Raw genomic sequence first — 23,240 nt, forward strand, 5'->3', positions numbered from 1 at the left:
ATGTCCCCGTAGACTAATTTTCGAACCAAAATAAAAATCACACGATACAAATCAAAGGGGTATCAATTGTTTTGAATTTAATATTTGATAATACTCATCATTTGAATGGTAAAGTTCATTTTATATCCCAAAATTAAGTGAATCATTTTGACGATTATATTTATTTTAAAATACTGGAAGAATTCATCAATCATTCTTCAATATCCATGATATTGAAATGATTGCTTCAGTTTTCGAATAGTTCCTAATAATACTTTTCGGCAACGTTCCATAATTTTTCCAAAAAGAAAAGTGTTTCTTCAAAAACATTTATTTTGTACGCAATGTATACATTCACTTCATTTTGTTCTTCTTTTATAGGTCTACAAAATAGTTCACGATAGCATAAGTCTATATTTTAAGGATAGCTTACTGTTGTGAGCATTCGATGTTGTGGAACGTTGTTGAATACTCTCGAATACCCTCGATTGTTCTAGACTGTTCCATAATTTTCTTGAAGGCGGAAATTATAACCCTCATATATTTGAAAGATCGCTTTTCAGGTGAAAACAGTAACGTTTTTCATGGATAGGGGATAGAGGACTATAACTCTCTTAATCGTTCCACAATGTTCTGGGATATTCCGGAATGTTTCAGAACATTCCAGAATATAACCAAACATTCCATCACATTTGAGAATGTTCCGTGGGCATTGTGAAATATTGTGGAATGCTCTCGAACACTCTCGAATATTCTGTACTATTCTAAAAGAGGGTTGAAACTTCCAGCATGTATAAAGCATGTCTTTAATATTAAAACGAGAATGTTCTTGATGAATTGAAGACAAAGAGCTACTACTCCATATAACTCCCTTGACTTTTTCACAATGATGTGGAATGTTCCGGGATTTTTCCAAACGTTTCAGACTATCTACGAACAATTCAGATCATTTTAGAATATTGCGAGATGTTTTGTAATGTTGTGGAATGTTTTTGAATACTTTCGAATATTCTGAACTTTCTTCCACCCTCATACCTCAACTAACAGCCTTTATACCTTTCGGTAAAAACGGGAAGCTACTTAATGGGCTAGTTGACGTAACAATATGAGTCACTAGACTAAACGAGAAATGGAAAACACATCTTCAAAAATTTTGTTTTGTTCAAATTGTTTCCAATTCTTACTGTTCAGCGAACTAAAGTAAAAGTGCGAAAAAATATTCAAGCCGTATAATTTTATAATTATTCAAAACATTTCCTCTTCTATTTGTGTCAAGTTTAATAAGATTATTCACCGTACAAGGCTAATCCTTAATATCTTTAATAGAAGCTCTCCTATCATATTAGTGACACTTTCCTATTAGTGACATTTATCTTTTTATAGACAATAATCAATTAATTTTCAAATTGATCCTAATTACCGAAATAACTTTGCTTGATGAAAAGGCTATTAAAAAATTAATGAAAAAGTGGATTTGCGATTTGAAAATGCATTCCATCCACAATGTATGTATGTTAGGAAGAAGAGAAAGCAACTTAATTCCAATATTGCCTTTGTTGATATCATTAAAATATAATACCCCCTTTCTTTTTATACTCCTTCAGTGTTCTCGTCTGTATAAACAAACATAATTCTTCAACTATGGAAGCAAGACGGGGAAAACAAATCGAATAGAAAGGTTGCCAAACTTCTGAACAGGTTTCCAAACAATCCAATTGCATATAATTGCAGTTTTCTCATTCATTATGTTCGCTATAAATTATCCTTGATTATTTTTGTCAAAATTTTTAATTGCAAAATCATCATTGAACCTCATTAGAAAACTTCATTGATCAATGTCTCATAATACTTTTAATTTTTTTTTTAGAATATTCAGAATTTTCTAATTGAAATTCAGACAAAGGGCAAATATTCGTTTTTGAAAAAATTTTTGAATGTACTTACGTATTTTGATGGATTACGAATCCGAAAGAAAAAAGGGACGCTCTCCCTTATTTACAAAGTTACGGCCCTTCAAAGTTCAGAAAAGGGCAACTTTTCAGCTTTCTTTTTCACAAGATAAACTATTTAAAAACACAAGCATTTATTCACTAGGTCACCTTTACACCTTATTTCTCCTTCCTTGACACTTTTCACTCCAACAATCAACATTTTTCCAATGAAAATTTTAAAACATGTACAGAACTGCTTTCTGGTTATAGATTTCTGTATTTTACGTTTTTAAGGTTAATGGCACAGTTGGTACGATTGATGCTGTCAATATTCCTAAAGTTATTCATATATTTTTTGCCTTCATTCTTAGATCGTAAATTGGTTTTTGGTGGTGTATTACGAATTTGAAATAGTAGGCGGCGGCAAATACCAACCGCTTTTTTCTGAAATGTCACTAGTAACTAACCTCAAAATAGAAGAATGTCACCAGAAGAAGCATTCGTTTCTAAATTAAATTTTTCATAAGAAAAATGTTGATTGTTGAATTGAAAAGTGCCAATTAAGGAGGAATAAGGTGTAAAGGAGACCTAGTGAATAAATGCTTGTGTTTTTGAATACTTTATCTTGTGAAAACGCTGAAAAGTTGCCCTTTTCTGAACTTTGAAGGGTTGTAACTTTTAAATAAGGAAGTGCGCCGCTTTTTTCTTTCGGATTCCTAATCTACACATCAATATATACGTACACTCAAAAAAATTTTCAAAATCGCCGGGTGCCCTCAAAACGAATATTAACATAATTCGATTCTGGTACCATCTATAACCATGTGCATGAAGTTGGCACAGCCTCATTTCTCGTGTAAAAAGTTTGTGACACAAGAAAAGCGAATTAGTGAAAACAACAGGTTTTCTATCCATCTTACCTAAGATACCTGTATAGTGGTGTAACGGCTCATTGGTGTGAAACTTTTATATAAATCTGATAACTTGATGAAAATTAAAAAAAAAAATGACACCATCTTGCGGTAACGTCACCCTACTTGGTCTTCAAAAATTTCTGAAAGTTGTTTCACTGTCTCTCAACATGTTAACTCTTCGGAACTGAAGAAAAGCCTTCTGGACGTGTATATTACCACAAAGATGTTTCAGGGCCGACGTTTCAATTACCAATAATTTGAAATATGGCATCAGAGATGGAGTACCCTACTTGGATCACAAAGTAAATCTTGCAAATTCTGGTGGGCACATCTTGGATGCTCATGCTCATGTTTCAAAGAACTTTCATGGAAATGGTCCGCTTCAAACCGGAGGAAGTTTGAACTACGGTCATCCATCCGGTATGTTAAAACATTATACGGGAGGTATCACATCGGGATTCCTTCAGTACTTTGTAGTGAAAGAGTGGAGGTATCAAAAATTATTTTTGTAACGTTGTTGAATAATAATAATAATATTGAATATTTTAAATAAGACGCATTACTTTAGTTCTATTTTATAGAATACTTCGAGAATCATGTTACGTTATCCGTAAAATTTTAGAAAAACTCCTAAAATGTAGGCATCCAGGAATACATTTCAGTTTTCTTTCATATCGCATGAGTCAGGGTTAAATATTTGAATCCATTGGCACCCGTTAAAGTGACACCCAGTATTTCAGGAACTCACCCCTCTCTCCCTGTTCAGGCCAGCTGTGAGCGTAACCCTTTACTTCACCTTGTTTACGTAACCATTTGGTATAGTTTTTTTTTGTACAATTCAAAGCTGATAAATTTATTACGTAACAATCGACATCAAATCAAAAAAGCATATTCAAACATATAAACAACAAAATGAAAAAATATTCCATTTTCATGCATAGTTCACCAGTGGCAGAAGGAAAGAAATTCTTGGACAAACAACCAAAGCTGGAATTCGAATTTACCACAATTTTGTGTAAAAATAATGCTTTCATTTTATCCATATTCAAATTTCTTAAAAAATATTTCGAAATCACTTAATTAAAATGCAGTCTACTGCGGTCTGATTTGGTTGCAATTAACATACGGAATATGTAAGTAATGATCATATCTACCCTAAATTATCCCAGACATCGTTTTTCTCTGGACAGTCGAAAAACACTGGCCAAGATTCTCTCACTTCGTTAGCTGAGGAAATGCGAAACTATAATCGAAAAACTGATGCAGTCAACATAAATTTGACAAGTGATTTTTTATTCCACGGGCACTTCTGCAACAATCCGTAAAATCCATAAAGGAGAATTTCAACCCTAAATCTTTCCAGATGAAAAATAGGTTAAACTGTGATATTTCCATAAAAATTTGTCATGTTAATGTCCAGGGTTTGTTAAATAATTATAATTTAATTGAATTGTTTGTGAAGGCAAATAATATTGACGTCCTCTGCTTATCGGAGCATTGGCTTAAGGATGACCATTCTATAAATAATTTATACTTTGGTAACTATGAAATGGCATCTATCTATGCTAGAAAAAATAAAAAACGGGGTGGTGCCCTCATTTTAGTTAAAAAGGGGCAATCATTCTCAGAAATAGAGCCAATTAAAAAGATATCAATTGAAACTGAAATTGAAATTTGTGCTATTCGCTATCATATAAATGATACAAAAATTGCTATTGTAACAGGGTATAGACCACCTGGTGGTAAAATTAACACTTTCATGGAATGCCTAACGCAGACACTCCACCTTGCATCTAAAAGATCTGACTTCATAATACTGTGTGGTGATTTTAATATAAACTGTCATAAATCGGATCTAAATACAAAACTACTATCTGACATTTTCAATTCATACCAGATAAGCAATAATCCTCAAGGTGCCACTAGAATTTTCACTAATAAAAACGCGGACACTACCTCATCCTGCATTGATTACATGGTGACCAGCCTACCTCAACCAAAATGGGAAATAAATTTGGTCCAACCAAATATAGCCGATCATTTGGCACACATTCTGGTATATAAAGAAACAAACACTGTATGCAATAAGAAAAACAAAATATCATATATTGAGAGGCGTAGTTTATGCGATGACAATATGACCGAACTACAACATCGGTTAACTCGTGAAGATTGGTGCCAAATTTTTTATTTACAAATAAATGAAGCTTTTGAGTACTTCTATAACACACTGATTTGGTGTTTCGATGTATCATGTCCAAAAAAGCGGTGCTATGGGAAATCCTACCAGAAAAGCTGGATAACTCATGAAATCATTGATGAAAGTAAAAAATTAAAGGAAGTGTTTTGGCTTCTCTCAAATTCCCAAAAATCTGAACCTCACTTGATTGAACATTATAAATCAAGATTGCGAGAGCACAAACATAATGTAAAGTTGGCAAAAAATAACTATTTTAAGTCTAGAATAAACCAGTCAGAAAACAAAACTAGAGAGACTTGGAAGATAATAAATAAAGAATTAGAACGAAGCACAAACAACTCGAAAAAAACAATAACTCTCAACTATGATGATGGGTCTAAAATTGACTCAGAGGAAGTAACTGAAATATTTGCTGAATATTTCTCAAATGCAGCTGAAAATTTCATATCAAATCACTTCGGGCAAAACTTATCTCTACCCTGTACTGTTACTGAAAATATTACCATTATTGAACCGTTCCAATCTTATCCGGTTACGGAATATGAGATATCGAATGTCCTATCAGAAATGAAAAACAAAAAAACGGCAGGCTTTGATGAACTATCAATTATAACAATTAAGAAAATATTACCATCTATTGTCGTTCCTTTAACATACTTAATGAATCAATCACTTATACAAGGATACTTTCCAGAAGTTCTGAAAAAATCACTCGTTAAACCTGTATATAAAAAAGGAAACCTCACAGAAAGGGACAACTATAGGCAAATATCTTTGTTATGCTCGATATCTAAATTATTTGAAAAAGTTGTAGCACGTAGGGTTATGGATCATTTGGAATCAAATAGGTTGTTATGTATGTCTCAGCATGGTTTCAGGAAAAATAAATCTATAGAAACAGCTTCCTATCATCTTCTGAATTATATTTACACAGAGATTGATAAAAAAAATTATGTGATCTCACTATTTTTCGATCTATCAAAAGCGTTTGATACAGTATGCGCGGAATTTCTCATAAAAAAACTGTCATTGTTCGGGTTTCCACGAAATATAATAAATTGGATACAATCCTATATGACAAACAGAGAAATGGTTGTAATCTGCAATGGAGTTACATCTGAGTCAAAGACGGTAAAACTCGGGGTGCCACAGGGCTCTGTTCTAGGACCTCTACTGTTTCTTCTCTATGTAAATGATCTTCCTCAACATATAAAGGGAGGCTACGTCACAATGTTTGCTGATGATACAACGATAACCATAGCAGGCAATAGTGCTGAGCAACTCATCAGCAAATCTGAACAACTGATCAGTTCAGTACCTGGTGCCAAAGAAATAAGCTCATTCTAAATACTTCTAAATCGATCAGTGTTAACTTTCACTTCAGAAGAAATATTCCAATTGGACGACACTCTAGTTATGACATTAAAACTTCTGAAGAAATGAAATTTTTAGGGACGTTCCTAGACGCCAATCTAAATTGGGAAAGGCAGGTGGACTATATATGTGCTAAGTTAAATAGAGCATATTATGCCATAAAACAGCTGAAATCCTGTTTGGATAAAACTGCCTTACTCAGCATATATTATGCCATGGCCTACCCTCATATAAGTCTTAATATTATGGCTTGGGGCAGAGCAAGGGATTTTTCCAGAGTCTTCATAGCACAAAAACGCATCATAAGGCTAATCTTCAATATGGATTTCCGGGATAGCTGCCGGCCAGTCTTTATAGACAAAAAAATATTGACAGCCCCTTCCATCTTCATTTTTAAATGTATTTCATTTGTTAGGAAAAACAATAAATTATATGATAAGACTGCTTCAGATCACAGTCATAATACAAGAAACGGTGATCTTCTAAAAATCCCACAGCATCTCATGACAAGCTATAAAAAATCCCCTCAGTATAATGCCATTACGTGCTTCAATAAGCTGCCAAATGAAGTTAAAAAAATCACAAGTGACAAGGTATTCCATGATTATGTTAAAACTATGCTTTTAGAAAGAGGCTATTACAGTTACCAAGATTTTTTAATTGACAATCTCACAAGCAATCAAATTCACAGTGGACGAAATGTTATTTAGATTAAATTATGTGAATGATGTAAAATGTTTAGTTAATTTGAGGGCATCTATGCTTACTTGTATATGTGTGTATATATGTGTATATGTGTATATTTAGAGGTGATTCTGTGTTCAATCTCCAACTCTTTTTATCTTTACTAGCCTGTAGAACAACTGACTTACCATATATACCCAAGTGTATCAAAAATGGTGAATAAATATTATTATTATTATTATTTTTTTTTTTTTTTTTTTTTTTTTTTTTTCACCGTAGTGTGCGCTGGTCAGGCCCTATCCCCCGAAGCCCCGATACATTCGGGAGGGCGCGCCAGCATAATCAACCAATGACCACTCCCCACACCGTGGGGTAAGTGATCATTGGGTCCGAGAATCATGTGCCCTGAGCAAACGCAGTGAGCCAAGAATGACAGCCTTCTGCATTTGTGCGGCTAAGATTTCTGCCTTAGTGCGGCAAGCCGGTATGATTTTGATATTCGAGAGTAGAGAAGACATCATTCCACCAAGGACTCCAATAATCAGAACGACCATCTTGACAGAGTGATCTGGATAGAGTCTGCGGAGTTCGAAGAGAAAATCTCGATATTTTATCCGTTTTTCCTCCTCTTTTCTGACGATATTCGTCTCGCCAGGAGCTGAAAACTCCACGACAAATATCGTTTTGGTCTGGTGATCGAGAAGGACTACATCAGGCTTATTAGCTTGTATGAGCCTGAGGGTGGGGAACGAATAGTTCCAATAAATTCGGCACTTCTCGTTCCCCACAACGGATTCAATATCCCCCGGAGCGTAGGGCAACACCGGTGTCTCGTCAATACCGTAAGAGTGCCGTAGATGGTAATATAGCACTCTCAGGGCCGCGTTATGTCGATGGATATAGGCCGAGACCGCATATGCTGGACATGCTGATAGCAAGTGCATTAGGGTCTCGGGCGCCTCGCGGCAGGCCCTGCACCTTGTGTCAGGAACCTCTATACCCATCACGCGACTGCGGTAGACTAAGGTGTTGAAGACACCATCCTGGCAAGCCATGATGAACCCCTCAGTTTCCGACTTCAGCCCACTCGACCTGAGAAAAGCGAACGTCAGGCGCTTTGATAAGCCAAGGTCTTCAATGTTATTGAAGAAGACCCCATGCATCGGCTTATCCCTGTGTCTCCGCAGAAGTAAGGTGATCTCTGCGGCTTTTATCTGAGCTTTTTGCTGAACGGGTTCCAACTCGGTGACAGAGTTGTAGTCACCTCGTTCAGAGTCGAAAACTATACCGAGTTCATCAGCTGCTCGAGCAGCTGCCCTAAGGAGAAATGCTCCAATTCCTGCTCTCTCATGGTCACGGACCATGCAGAGAAGGGGATCCGAACTCCTGACGACTTTACAGGCTGTATCCAGTATCATTCTGTCATGTAGACACTCCAAACTCAAAAGTCCACGACCTCCCTGTTGTCGGGGGAAGTACAACCGTGGAACGGACGATTTGGGATGCAAACTCCTATAGAGCTGCATCATTTTTCGGGTCCTTACGTCGAGTTGATACAGCTCCTCCCGAGTCCACTTCACTACTCCAAAGGAGTAGAGTAAGATTGGAACGGCAAGCATATTTGTTGCAGCTACTTTGTTCTTCCCCGACAGTTCCGATGACCAGATCTGTCGAAGTTTGTGCTGATACTTGCCGCGGAGAGAGTTTTTCACTGCAGTTACCTCTTGTGAGTGGCGTTGTTCCACCCCGAGGTAAGTATACGTCTCTCCGGCATCCAGATGGTGTAGGATGCTTCCATCTACGAGCTGCACATCCTCTCCGTAGTCCCCGCATCGTCCTCTTTTGAGATGAACCATTGCACATTTGTCTATCCCGAATTTCATACCGATAGCATGCGTGTACTCTTCCACCACCCTCAAGGACTGATAGAGATCCTTCTCTCCAGAGGCATAAAGTTTAAGATCATCCATATAAAACAGATGGGTGACCTTGTGCCTCCGGTTTCCGAGGGTGCCACAGTTATATCCTCGAGTCTTTCTGAGCGCAACGGATAATGGCAATAGTGAGATGCAGAATAGAAGGGGGCTGAGGGAATCACCCTGAAATACACCCCTTTTGAAAGTGACCCACCCTGTTTGAACTCTTGCTTGACCAGATGTTATGGTGAAGCGAGTTCGCCAAAGTGGTGTCAGTTGTTCAATGCATCTCACTATGTTGTCGGGTACCGCAAGGCATCTGAGCAAATGCAAGATGAGCTCATGCGAAATTGTATCAAATGCCTTACGGTAATCGATCCAGGCCATAGAGAGGTTACGCTTATATTGTATCGAGTCCTGCGTTACACATCTATCGATGAGCAGGTTCTCTTTACATCCAGCGACTCCTCTCTTCGACCCTCTCTGCTCATATATCCGTTCGAACACTCGGTCAACTGCGGTGAGTATTCGTGTGTATAAGATGCTTGTAAACAACTTATAACACGAATTCAAGCATGTTATCGGTCTGTAATTCTTAGGAATCGACAAATCTCCGCTTTTGGGGATAAGAACGGTCCGCCCCTCGACAAACCAATCCGGAATCGGCTGCTCTCCATCGAGCCATGAGTTGAAAACTCTGGCCAGATGGTGGTGGGTACTTGATAGTTTTTTCCACCAATAAGTGTTCAGCCCATCTGGGCCTGGAGCAGCAAAGTTCTTGGAACCAACGAGGGCCCTTCGAACGTCATCCGGGGTTATCGGGTTGCGCAGTTCATTGGGCTCAGGCTGTCGAAGCTCTCTGTTGAAAGCTTCGAACTGCGCTAGGGCTGGAGTGTCTAAGTTGAGTGGCTGCGGGTGTTCATAGATATCCTTCCAGAAGGATTCCACCTGATCAGCGGTCGGCGGATTATCCACAACACGTGGAGGCTCTTGGAATAAGCGAGAAGGTTTCTCGCGGAACCTAAGGTTTTCCGCGATACTTCTCGCTCGCCTCACTAGTGACTTCTTAGCAGCCACTAGCATTCGTATCCTATCAAGGCAGTGCTGTTTGGTGGTCAGCAGCACGCCTTGGCTCAAAGTGTGATGGATACGTCGTAGATTGGCGGCTATTCGCCGCACTGCGGGCGTGAAAGGCCTGTTGGCTGCCCTGTAATCCATCACACATTGGATACGAGACGCGTGTTGTCTCGCCGACGTGATTTTAGCCTCCATCTTGTGTACACGCCGTTCAATCTTCCGAGCCGCAAGGCCGGGATTTCGTCCTTCCGATTCGGAAAGCGATTGGACGACGTTATACACGGCGGTGTTGATTTACCAGATGTCAGCCTCTTCTGTTAGAACACTATGAACCTCCGCATCCAAACGAGCCAGTTCTTGTGGCTTCAGGGGCTTAATCCTGTGGAGCGCCCTGCGTGTTCTGATTGTCGTCTCCATTGGTGGTATGGTGCTGGTCTCCTCTTCAGCCGTGCCAACGGGTGGTGGAACTGCCACTTCCACCACTTCGTTAGCAGGCTGGAAAGGAGCTATATAGCCCTGCCGCCGAAGATAGGATACGTAATCCCTAAGGTTTTGGGCGGAAAAGGCGGCATGCTCCGGATGTGTTTCACACCACAGAGCATGCAATCTCGCCATGTACCCTCTTCGCGCGGGCTCACTACTCTCGTAGCAATGCATAAGGCTATCTCTTAGTTCATGCGTCCACTCAAAACGTCCGTTTTCATTGCCAGGGTTGTCATCAGTAGGCAAATCATCGTTTTGGGCCCCACCACCTTGCCTCTGACCCCTCCGAGCGGGTCGATTGTGGGGGCCCCTTCCTTGATTATTGGGAACCAAGTGTTGGGTCCACCGGGTGGTTAGCCCTGTGGACCCACGGCCGGCACCGGAGGAGGAATAGAGTTCTCCTTCCCGGGTGCGCCTGGGCTGCCGGTCCGGTTTTGCACCAGTTGCTCGGGTAAGTGGTGTCGCAACTCACCAAAGGCCAAGGGTGTTAGTGGCCATCCCTGCTATTATTATTATTATTATTTTTTTTTTTTTTTTTTTTTTTTTTTTTTTTTTTTTTTTTTTCACCGTAGTGTGCGCTGGTCAGGCCCTATCCCCCGAAGCCCCGACACATTCGGGAGGGCGCGCCAGCATAATCAACCAATGACCACTCCCCACACCGTGGGGTAAGTGATCATTGGGTCCGAGAATCATGTGCCCTGAGCAAACGCAGTGAGCCAAGAATGACAGCCTTCTGCATCTGTGCGGCTAAGATTTCTGCCTTAGTGCGGCAAGCCGGTATGATTTTTAGATTCGAGAGTAGAGAAGACATCATTCCACCAAGGACTCCAACAATCAGAACGACCATCTTGACAGAGTGATCTGGATAGAGTCTGCGGAGTTCGAAGAGAAAATCTCGATATTTTATCCGTTTTTCCTCCTCTTTTCTGACGATATTCGTCTCGCCAGGAGCTGAAAACTCCACGACAAATATCGTTTTGGTCTGGTGGTCGAGAAGGACTACATCAGGCTTATTAGCTTGTATGAGCCTGAGGGTGGGGAACGAATAGTTCCAATAAATTCGGCACTTCTCGTTCCCCACAACGGATTCAATATCCCCCGGAGCGTAGGGCAACACCGGTGTCTCGTCAATACCGTAAGAGTGCCGTAGATGGTAATATAGCACTCTTAGGGCCGCGTTATGTCGATGGATATAGGCCGAGACCGCATATGCTGGACATGCTGATAGCAAGTGCATTAGGGTCTCAGGCGCCTCGCGGCAGGCCCTGCACCTTGTGTCAGGAACCTCTATACCCATCACGCGACTGCGGTAGACTAAGGTGTTGAAGACACCATCCTGGCAAGCCATGATGAACCCCTCAGTTTCCGACTTCAGCCCACTCGACCTGAGAAAAGCGAACGTCAGGCGCTTTGATAAGCCAAGGTCTTCAATGTTATTGAAGAAGACCCCATGCATTGGCTTATCCCTGTGTCTCCGCAGAAGTAAGGTGATCTCTGCGGCTTTTATCTGAGCTTTTTGCTGAACGGGTTCCAACTCGGTGACAGAGTTGTAGTCACCTCGTTCAGAGTCGAAAACTATACCGAGTTCATCAGCTGCTCGAGCAGCTGCCCTAAGGAGAAATGCTCCAATTCCTGCTCTCTCATGGTCACGGACCATGCATAGAAGGGGATCCGAACTCCTGACAACTTTACAGGCTGTATCCAGTACCATTCTGTCATGTAGACACTCCAAACTCAAAAGTCCACGACCTCCCTGTTGTCGGGGGAAGTATAACCGTGGAACGGACGATTTGGGATGCAAACTCCTATAGAGATGCATCATTTTTCGGGTCCTTACGTCGAGTTGATACAGCTCCTCCCGAGTCCACTTCACTACTCCAAACGAGTAGAGTAAGATTGGAACGGCAAGCATATTTGTTGCAGCTACTTTGTTCTTCCCCGACAGTTCCGATGACCAGATCTGTCGAAGTTTGTGCTGATACTTGCCGCGGAGAGAGTTTTTCACTGCAGTTACCTCTTGTGAGTGGCGTTGTTCCACCCCGAGGTAAGTATACGTCTCTCCGGCATCCAGATGGTGTAGGATGCTTCCATCTACGAGCTGCACATCCTCTCCGTAGTCCCCGCATCGTCCTCTTTTGAGATGAACCATTGCACATTTGTCTATCCCGAATTTCATACCGATAGCATGCGTGTACTCTTCCACCACCCTCAAGGACTGATGGAGATCCTTCTCTCCAGAGGCATAAAGTTTAAGATCATCCATATAAAACAAATGGGTGACCTTGTGCCTCCGGTTTCCGGGAGTGCCACAGTTATACCCTCGAGTCTTTCTGAGCGCAACGGATAATGGCAATAGTGAGATGCAGAATAGAAGGGGGCTGAGGGAATCACCCTGAAATACACCCCTTCTGAAAGTGACCCACCTTGTTTGAACTCTTGCTTGACCAGATGTTATGGTGAAGCGAGTTCGCCAAAGTGGTATCAGTTGTTCAATGCATCTCACTATGTTGTCGGGTACCGCAAGGCATCTGAGCAAATGCAAGATGAGCTCATGCGAAATTGTATCAAATGCCTTACGGTAATCGATCCAGGCCATAGAGAGGTTACGCTTATATTGTATCGAGTCCTGCGTTACACATCTATCGATGAGCAGGTTCTCTTTACATCCAGCGACTCCTCTCTTCGACCCTCTCTGCTCATATATCCGTTCGAACACTCGGTCAACTGCGGTGAGTATTCGTGTGTATAAGATGCTTGTAAACAACTTATAACACGAATTCAAGCATGTTATCGGTCTGTAATTCTTAGGAATCGACAAATCTCCGCTTTTGGGGATAAGAACGGTCCGCCCCTCGACAAACCAATCCGGAATCGGCTGCTCTCCATCGAGCCATGAGTTGAAAACTCTGGCCAGATGGCGGTGGGTACTTGGTAGTTTTTTCCACCAATAAGTGTTCAGCCCATCTGGGCCTGGAGCAGCAAAGTTCTTGGAACCAACGAGGGCCCTTCGAACGTCATCCGGGGTTATCGGGTTGCGCAGTTCATTGGGCTCAGGCTGTCGAAGCTCTCTGTTGAAAGCTTCGAACTGCGCTAGGGCTGGAGTGTCTAAGTTGAGTGGCTGCGGGTGTTCATAGATATCCTTCCAGAAGGATTCCACCTGATCAGCGGTCGGCGGATTATCCACAACACGTGGAGGCTCTTGGAATAAGCGGGAAGGTTTCTCGCGGAACCTAAGGTTTTCCGCGATACTTCTCGCTCGCCTCACTAGTGACTTCTTAGCAGCCACTAGCATTCGTATCCTATCAAGGCAGTGCTGTTTGGTGGTCAGCAGCACGCCTTGGCTTAAAGTGTGATGGATACGTCGTAGATTGGCGGCTATTCGCCGCACTGCGGGCGTGAAAGGCCTGTTGGCTGCCCTGTAATCCATCACACATTGGATACGAGATGCGTGTTGTCTCGCCGACGTGATTTTAGCTTCCATCTTGTGTACACGCCGTTCAATCTTCCGAACCGCAAGGCCGGAATTTCGTCCTTCCGATTCGGAAAGTGATTGGACGACGTTATACACGGCGGTGTTGATTTGCCAGATGTCAGCCTCTTCTGTTAGAACACTATGAACCTCCGCATCCAAACGAGCCAGTTCTTGTGGCTTCAGGGGCTTAATCCTGTGGAGCGCCCTGCGTGTTCTGATTGTCGTTTCCATTGGTGATATGGTGCGAGTCTCCTCTCCAGCCGTGCCAACGGGTGGTAGAACTGCCACTTCTACCACTTCGTTAGCAGGCTGGGAAGGAGCTATATAGCCCTGCCGCCGAAGATAGGATACGTAATCCCTAAGGTTTTGGGCGGAAAAGGCGGCATGCTCCGGATGTGTTTCACACCACAGAGCATGCAATCTCGCCATGTACCCTCTTCGCGCGGGCTCACTACTCTCGTAGCAATGCATAAGGCTATCTCTTAGCTCATGCGTCCACTCAAAACGTCCGTTTTCATTGCCAGGGTTGTCATCAGTAGGCAAATCATCGTTTTGGGCCCCACCCCCTTGCCTCTGACCCCTCCGAGCGGGTCGATTGTGGGGGCCCCTTCCTTGATTATTGGGAACCAAGTGTTGGGTCCACCGGGTGGTTAGCCCTGTGGACCCACGGCCGGCACCGGAGGAAGAATAGAGTTCTCCTTCCCGGGTGCGCCTGGGCTGCCGGTCCGGTTTTGCACCAGTTGCTCGGGTAAGTGGTGTCGCAACTCACCAAAGGCCAAGGGTGTTAGTGGCCATCCCTGCTTATTTATTATTATTATTATTATTATTATTATTATTATTATTAAGGTGGGGAGGAGTAAATTATTCTCACATAAATAGTCTGAACATTGTTCATAAAGAAATTTTTGAAGATAATTTTGGTAAAGGGAGAACTTGCCCAAGTAATCTATACAAAAAAATAATTTTTTTGATATCATACAAAATATATTGTTAAAAAATATTTTTGAATACATTCGAAAAATTAAATTAAATTACAACTGTAGCCAAACAAATTCAGTGAAACTATCTGAGTACGAGTATGGAATGTTCAAAAACGAAGTGAAAAATTGGTTAAATTTATAGAGACATTGAATGACAAACTTCATTTTGTGAAGGAAATCGGAGTTTTTACCCACTTTCTTGGATTTTTTTGTGATGAATAACTTCATGTATAGGTGTAGAAAGAGCATCACGATAACTTACTGCGTAAATTCAAAGTATTTTTACAAAGAAAATGTTCTATTCATCAGTTTTTTGCCGTATAAATGAAAAATCCCATTTCTACACCTACATACAATTGTCCAGTTCAGTCCTATTGTAAAACAACGATAAAAATAAAAACAACATTAAAAATTAATTAGCGCTCCGGGCGACTTCATTGATTGCAGTGGCGCATTTGCTTTTTCAGCTGCAGGAAAACCCGGAAAAACGTGCAGCACCACATCGTCTGAAGATCTTGATCTGCCAATGTCCTCTCTCCCATAAAATAAAATGTAGGGTGTCTCCAAAGGCTCCAATAGATTCAATACATCGCCAGAACACTTTCTGACATGACTATCGTCAAACTTAAACCAGACACATTCTAAAAACCCTCAAACGAACTAATATCTAATTCAGTTTTGAGCAGTTTTGCTTCGAATTCCTTATCCTATCAGTCCAATGAAGGGGAGAATCATCCTATCCGTATTTACTCAGAAGAAGATAGTAGTGGCAAACGTAGTTGCAACAATAGATCGGTGATACATTCTTCAATCAAAACTCTTGGGTTCAATAGTTTAAAAAATCTTGAAAACACCTGTTTCATGAACAGTATAATCCAATGTTTATCAAACACGGGATGGTTGCTGGAATACCTAAAAAAGGATGCATACATGGAAAATATCAATACTAGTATTTCTAGTATGAAAGGTGTTTTAATCAAATCGTTCGCAGAAGTTATCAAGGAATTATGGTCAGAAGATTCATCTGATAGAGTAATTAACACAGTCTACTTCAAAAATCAGATTCAAAGATTTGCCCCTCGATACATGGGTTCTGCCCATCAAGACGCTCACGAATTCCTTCGATATCTTTTAGAAGGTTTACATGAGGACAAAATTACTGAGAAACCTGAACCAATCTTTACTGAGATTGACGAAAAATTGAGCGATAACGGAAAAGCACAAGAGTCCTGGCAGAGATATTTGAATATTAACAACTCCAAGATAGTAGACTATTTCGTTGGTCAATTAAAATCCACTATGAAGTGCACACACTGTGGACACTCATCAGTAATCTTTGATCCTTTCTGGGATTTGTCCCTTCCCATACCACAAAGATCTGGCCAAGTAAGTTTGTCACATAGCTTGGAATCTTTCACAAGAGAGGAAATTCTGGATGGAGATGAAAAACCAATGTGTTCGAGGTGCAAGCAAAGGAGAAAATGTACAAAGTCCTTATCAATCTATAAGTTTCCCCGTATTTTAGTATCTCATTTGAAAAGATTCTCTCCGACGGAAAGGTTCAGAGGCAAATTGAATGTTTCCATTGACTTTTCTTCACATGGATTAGATATGAGCAGTTATGCAGCAGATAATGTGGCTCCTTGTCATTATAATCTATATGCACTTTCAAATCCCAGTAGGACTACTTGAAACGGACATTACACAGCATATTGCAGACACCCATATAGTGGCACATGGCATGAATACAACGATTCACACGTGTTCCCAATTTCGCCAAAATCAATTGTGAGCAATGAGGCATATGTCCTCTTTTATGAACAGGAGGAAACGAAGCAGCACCTTTGATGTGTTTTTTTTTTCTTCTTTTTTTTTTTTTCTTTTTTCCTTTTTTTTTCTTCTTTCCTATTTTTTATAATCTTAGTTCTTTGAATTGATTTGTATTTCTAGTTGTGTCACAATTAAACATAAAAATATTAAAATGAGGAATTTAATGTATTTTCAAACTGCAATAACTTCGACGTACGCATATATTGATAATTACCAGTCTTATACTCATCTACTAATATTGTCGATTATATTATCATGTTACACTTTGGCACCTTTCATTCCTCAGAATGAACGTAAAAACCTCCTAAGCACAAGATAACAGTGGTGTCGTGTCAATACCGTAGAAGTGGGGTAGGTGGTAATAAGGCACTTTTAGGGCCACGTAATATCAATAGATACAGTCCGTCTCGTATTTCTGATATGTACCGCTCTTGATGGAATCAGATGTGTCAAATCACTTGTACACTTCCCGTGGAAGTATCTGTAGAAGAGAGACAAATCTCTAACCTTTCTTCGATGTTCCAGACTATCAAGGTTGCAAGTGATGTTCACGTCTCCAATCAGGCGAATGTCTCTTTTCTGGATGGAATCCAGCAGTTTCAGGGTATGTTTGGGGGCGGAGCTCCATACATGAGAACAATACTCCAAAGAAGGTCTGATCTGAGCTTGAGAAGCAGCCTATGTAATTCCAGCGATATTATTGTGCCAAGACATATTGGTTTCCATTTTAACCCCTCACAGACTTTTGGAGAAAACTGATCTACATCCGCGCCGATGTCCGGGAATCCAAATGTAATGACGAGACAAGTGTGCTGTCGTCAGCAAAGCAATATATAGGATTCTTGTTTTTTCCAATAAGTCTTTGATATACAATAAAAAAAAGGATTGGAGACAATATGGATCCCTGAGGAACACTAGCGTTGATGGTGAATGGATTCGAGAGATATCCATCGACGGCCACTTGCAGGGAACGTTCTTTCAGGAAGCTCGAAAGACATACATGAAAATGATTCAACAAGACATAGCATCAAAGTTTGGCCAGCAAACCCTCATACCACACACGGTCAAAGGCCTTAAAAATATCAAGCGCCACAGCACTTGACTCTCAATGTTTCTCGATTGTGTTATTCCAAATATGGGTGACATACGATAGAAGGTCGCCTGTTGATCTTTGTTTTCGAAAGCCAAATTGATGATCGCTCAAGATGTTGAAGCCTTCCAAATATTTAAGGATATGGTGGTTCACGGCTTCCTGCATGATTTTTTATATCACTGATGGCAAAGCGACTGGTTTATAGACGCTGTCGAAAAGTAATTTCCGGCATTATGGATTCTAGTGTGGGAATAGTGGGTGGTGCCTTTTCAAGAAAATCAACTGTGGAGTGGGACGCAAATTGTTCAGCTAGTAGATTTGCTTTTTCTATAGCTGTTGTTGCAATTGAACCATCCGCTTGTGATAATGTGTGAATAACAGCTTAGGCTACCGACCAGAAGAATCTAGACCCGTTGAAATTGGCAAGCAGTTTATCCCTAATTCTCTGATTGTGAAGTTCTTTGCTTTCATTTATCCCAAGTTTGCAGCTATTGCGAACATTAACAAACCTAGTTTGGTTTTCGGCACTAGGATTTTTGCGCGACAGCTTGCTCGCAATATTTGATGAACCAAGGTTTGCCGTTAGAAGGTCGTTTCATTGAAAAAGGAATATATGTATCCATAGATGATAGAATAACTTTCGTGACTTCAGAAGCACAAGTTGATGGATCTTTAGAGCTGAAACAAACATCTAGCCAGGGAAAATTTCGGAAATCATCTTGAAAATCCTCCCATGCAGCTCATATGTAATGCCAAACTTTGCCCGGCTTGGATTTTTCCTCAACATTTATCGGTAATTCACTCAACACTGAAATGAGTTTGTGGTCATAAGACCCCAGTGGAGACTTTTCAGTGATTATGTGAATTTCTGGATTGGTTGTTGAGTATAGATCCAGAAGACTAGCATATTCTTCATTGCAGTCAGGAATCCTGGTTGGCTCATTTATAATCTGAGAAAGTCCGCTTCTTATTGCAAAAGCCTCAGCTTCGCGACCTTGCTCGTCGTTGATATTTAAAAATTTGAACCATTCGATATTGTGGACATTGAAGTCACCGAATATGGAAATTTCGGCACTGGAATGATTGATTTGCAGAAAGACAATAGTGTTTGCGAGTGAAAAGAATAGTGCCCTATATTGTGTATCGCTAGTTGGTCGATAAACTCAGCATATGTATTTGGTGATCTTCTGTGATATTATTTTGAATCACATAATATCAAAGTTTATGGGTTCCAACATTTCCTCTCATTGATAGGACAGATCGCTTCTGATAAAAAGAAATACTCCAAAGTTACGTCTGAATCGGAAGGGAAATCATATCCAGGATATAGGAAACTGACGGGGTTTGTTGAAGCACTGACTTTGGTTTCTGTGAGTGCAGGAATATGAGGACTATTTGATAGCATTGAGTTTATATTTGAGTTGAGTCCTCTGATGCTGCAGAAATCGATTTTGAAGTTACTAGTGGGTCTCTTAGCAACTGCAGTTATCATGCTAAATGCTATTTCCCTATGAAATGATGTTAGGACCCTGCTGACTATCAGAAATAGTGGCAGGATGATGCCGTTAAATCAACCTCCACCCGGAGATCCTATTGGGGAGCTATTTTACCTCCGGAGTATTTTGACCCTAATAGCGCCATTATGCCTCTTCCTTATATCCCCACCCTTGAAATCGAAAACAACGACACAGCAACGAAACGTTAACCCGAAAGCAACTTCACGCTGTCCAAGCCGTTGCGATGATATCTCACCGGGCAATGCCAGGTGGGATGAGCATCTACCATCTATTCCTGTTATGCGACTACGGCATACCATCCTGGTAAGCCATGATGAACCACTCAATTTTCGACTTCAGTCCTCTCGATCTGAAGAAAGCTAAGTTCAGGTGCTTTGATAATCCGAGGACTGCGGTGTTGTTGAAGAGGGTTCACGCATTGCCTTATCCTTGTGAGATCTCTGGGGCTTTCATGTTGCTGAATTGGTTCCAACTCGGTGACAGAGTTGTACTTGTCTTGTCCAGTGTCGAAAACTAAACAAAATCTTACAGAAATAATGCTGATACCTGCCGAAGAACGTGTTTCGTCTTCATTTTCTACTTGTAGCAGAAAAAGAAGCTGTATAAAAGTATGTATTTTATTTCGTATCTCATTAAGGCCGCATGTGTATTCTTTTCTCGGCCCAACTATATCTCCATTAGATCATTTCAATGGGAGTACATAATAGATATCAAAATACGTTCGAAGACTGTATCGAGGAGAGATACAAACATATATGAAATTAAATATTTCGAAATACAATCTCGAAACATTCATCTCTCCCAACGTACCTATAAAGTAGGTTCTGGTAAATACCTGCCGGAAAACAAATATTTCCCTGGCTGATACCACGTTGGACATTGAATAATATCTGCCCTACATTTGTGCAAGATACCTCACTGAGACTAATTTCGCAGATGTGTCTTGGTCATCCAGCAGCAGGACCATGCTTAAATCAGTCGAGTACATCACCTACAGAACGGTTTCTAGGTACCTCGAAACACAACAATAAATCACACTTGGAAAACGTGATGGAATTCCATGGCACTTTGACCAGAAAGTACTCAGTAGAATGTTCATATTATATCCATTCGAATCTTATTTTCAGTAAATAAATGAAGATGTTTCAAAGTCTATCTAGAAAAATTGAGTATCGATAAAGTTTTCAATATATGATAATACTTCGAATGTATTGCATGCAATCGCTGAAGAGGGTGTCTAGTGGAAAAAATGGTACTTTGAGGACCATATCGGTCCGATGAAACGGCATTTTGAAAAAACATTGTTTTCACACATCTTTGAATTTTTATAAAATATTTTCGCTTTCTCTATTTATTTAAATTGAACATTGGTATATGTAAATTTATCTTCATCAATCGACTATCTTCTTCAGTTTCGGCGATCTCAGTAGTGATCATCGAAAAAGTGGCCACCCCATACATACCCCATACATACATTTCAAAGGAATTCGATTATGGCAAACCGAGTGGTATGACCCACTATATTAGCAAATTATTTGAAAATTCTGATTGTATCCAACCTAAAAATATAATGGAACCACTCGGTGTGACACATACACTGTCATTATAAAATTTCTTTCGTGGTCATGACAAAGCTTAATTGTTGAGGTTCATTTGTTCGATTTGAAGAAAAGATATTATCTTGTAAAATCAAATTTTCATCATTAAATTTCAATAATGAAGAGTATCGAAGAGTTGATGAGTCGAATTTAGAACAAAAAGACTGTATCTCGACGCGCATTTCGCAAACCAAATCAGCATCATCAGGAAATGTAGAACTCTTTCTGACATCTCCCGATGATGCTAACTTGGTTAGCGAAACGGGCGTCGAGAGACAGTATGTTTGTTCTGGCGAGGAAAAGTGTGTTTAATTGTACCAAAGAGGTCTAATAAAAATGTGATTTTCAGGAGGTGGATTTGAAATAAGCGGTTCAAAATTCCCAGGGGGAGGTTCAAATATTGGTGCAGCTGGTGTATACAATCTTTACCGAAATGGAGGATTTGGAGTTGATCTTAAAGGAGGATATAATCAAAACTTTGGCGGACCTAGAGGAAATGGTCCCCCTATTGTTGATGTAGAAATTAAAGGAGGATATGCTTTTCCATCGGGAAGATAACTATTTTTCATTGTAAAATCATTAATAATTTCCATTTGTCATTGTATATTCATTTAGAAATGAAATTTATTCCATAGAAGTTTCGTGGAATTTGCCTCTATTTTTTTAATATACTTTTTTTTAAAACAATCATGACATGTCTTTTTCACTTCGCCAGCTATCTTTCTAAAACGGCATCAATGGCATTGACTGAAAGCTCAAAAGCACGAGTAACAATAAACAAACAATAAAGATAAACAAAGATTCCGCTGACGGTTCATTGCATAGTCAAAAGCTAACTGTCTGTCTCTTTAGTTTTCACCCTAAGCAGACAACTAAATGAAATCAATTTTTAGGTGGAGTGAAGGGACAAAAATTAACAGTTTCTTCAGCCGTATCAGTACATTTCAGAAATTTTAAACTTTGAAATACCGTATATGTACACACCACACGCGTTAAAACATAACTGACCACTCCGACACTGTAACATAAATTCCGCCAGCCGATTGCAGTCAAATCTTATTGGCCAGCGAAAGTTGAATTGTTTATTTTACCCAATAGATGCAAATGTGCATGTTGACCATTCTTTGATCACGTATCTATGTTTGTTTGGGTTACTTCGTTTTTTGGATGGATATAGTTTAGTTGCTCTATATAAATTTTCGAAGTTGTAAGAAAATATTCAGTGTAACCTTCTTTTACTTCTCCTTCTTTCACAAGATTGGTTATATTTAAAATGAATAAATGAACAATTTTACTTTTCAAAACTGCTTTCATTTCGATCCACATACAGATTTTTTGAAGGATATGTTTGCTAGAGTTCATACCGGGTAGTTCAAACATTGGAGAGACTCATATTAATAATAAGTATTCATTTTGTAATAAAATAAAAAATTGCACACAGAAGGAGCAAGTACTTTCAAATTGATATCAATCATGCTCAAAAAACAGATAAAAACATATAATACAAACAAACTGATACGATTAAAATTTGCTTGAAGTCAGCTTTGAAGCTTTGAGATTTTTCTTCAGAGTAGGAGCAGATAAATTACGATACTCTGCACAAAGGTATCAAGTAAAGAAAGGATGCCTCGAAAAATGGAGAACGATGAACAGGAACAGAAAATTTATGATTTATGTTTCTCAGTGATCTGTTATGAATGTACTCCCTTCAAACTATTCTTGGGGTAAGGTACTTGGGTAGTCCAGTGACCAAAATCTTGTCGACAAGATAAGCGTAGTGAACAAAACGTGTTTCTTCCAATTTCAAAAGTTGCAATTTTTGCATTTTTTACAACCTTACAAGCCTTTCATGTAATAAACGCGGTTCATAAACTATGTCAGCATAGTTACTATGCGAGAGAGTAAATATTTTTTCAAAGGTAGTGTCCAGATCCTGTTTGAAGAGAATAGTTTTTCAAGGCGTATATACGAGAAGGTTATCTTTATGACAACACCTAATCCACTGACGATAAACTATAAAAACACAGTATTGTCTATTTTCGATGATAGTTTTATATTTGTTGAGTAGTTTCGGTCATTACACCATTTTCAAAACTAACTAGATTACATTCAAATATGAGTATTCATACCTACATTGCCTATACCTATCATTAATAATTTGATAACTACATTGTCTTTACCTGGGATAACCT

The 23,240-nt window shown here is 40.0% G+C and overlaps 1 protein-coding gene and 1 pseudogene across 1 annotated transcript in view; both read left to right on the forward strand.

Annotated features, from left to right (window-relative positions):
• LOC111508698 (uncharacterized) overlaps positions 1–21,732 on the forward strand; it is a 29,665-nt gene extending 7,933 nt beyond the window's left edge. The window contains exons 2-3 of the mRNA XM_023164284.2: positions 3,057–3,244; positions 21,398–21,732. Of these exons, the coding sequence (XP_023020052.2) occupies positions 3,057–3,244; positions 21,398–21,606 (397 nt within the window). The 3' untranslated portion in view covers positions 21,607–21,732. The remainder of the gene's footprint in view (positions 1–3,056; positions 3,245–21,397) is intronic.
• LOC141487528 (ubiquitin carboxyl-terminal hydrolase 2 pseudogene) lies at positions 15,656–21,391 on the forward strand (annotated as a pseudogene).
• Positions 21,733–23,240: the final 1,508 nt, after the last annotated feature.

This window comes from Leptinotarsa decemlineata, unplaced genomic scaffold (assembly GCF_025532065.1).
Source record: "Leptinotarsa decemlineata unplaced genomic scaffold, Ldec_3_MD MMD2_P_RNA_scaffold_11, whole genome shotgun sequence".
NCBI classification, from domain to species: Eukaryota; Metazoa; Arthropoda; class Insecta; order Coleoptera; family Chrysomelidae; genus Leptinotarsa; species Leptinotarsa decemlineata.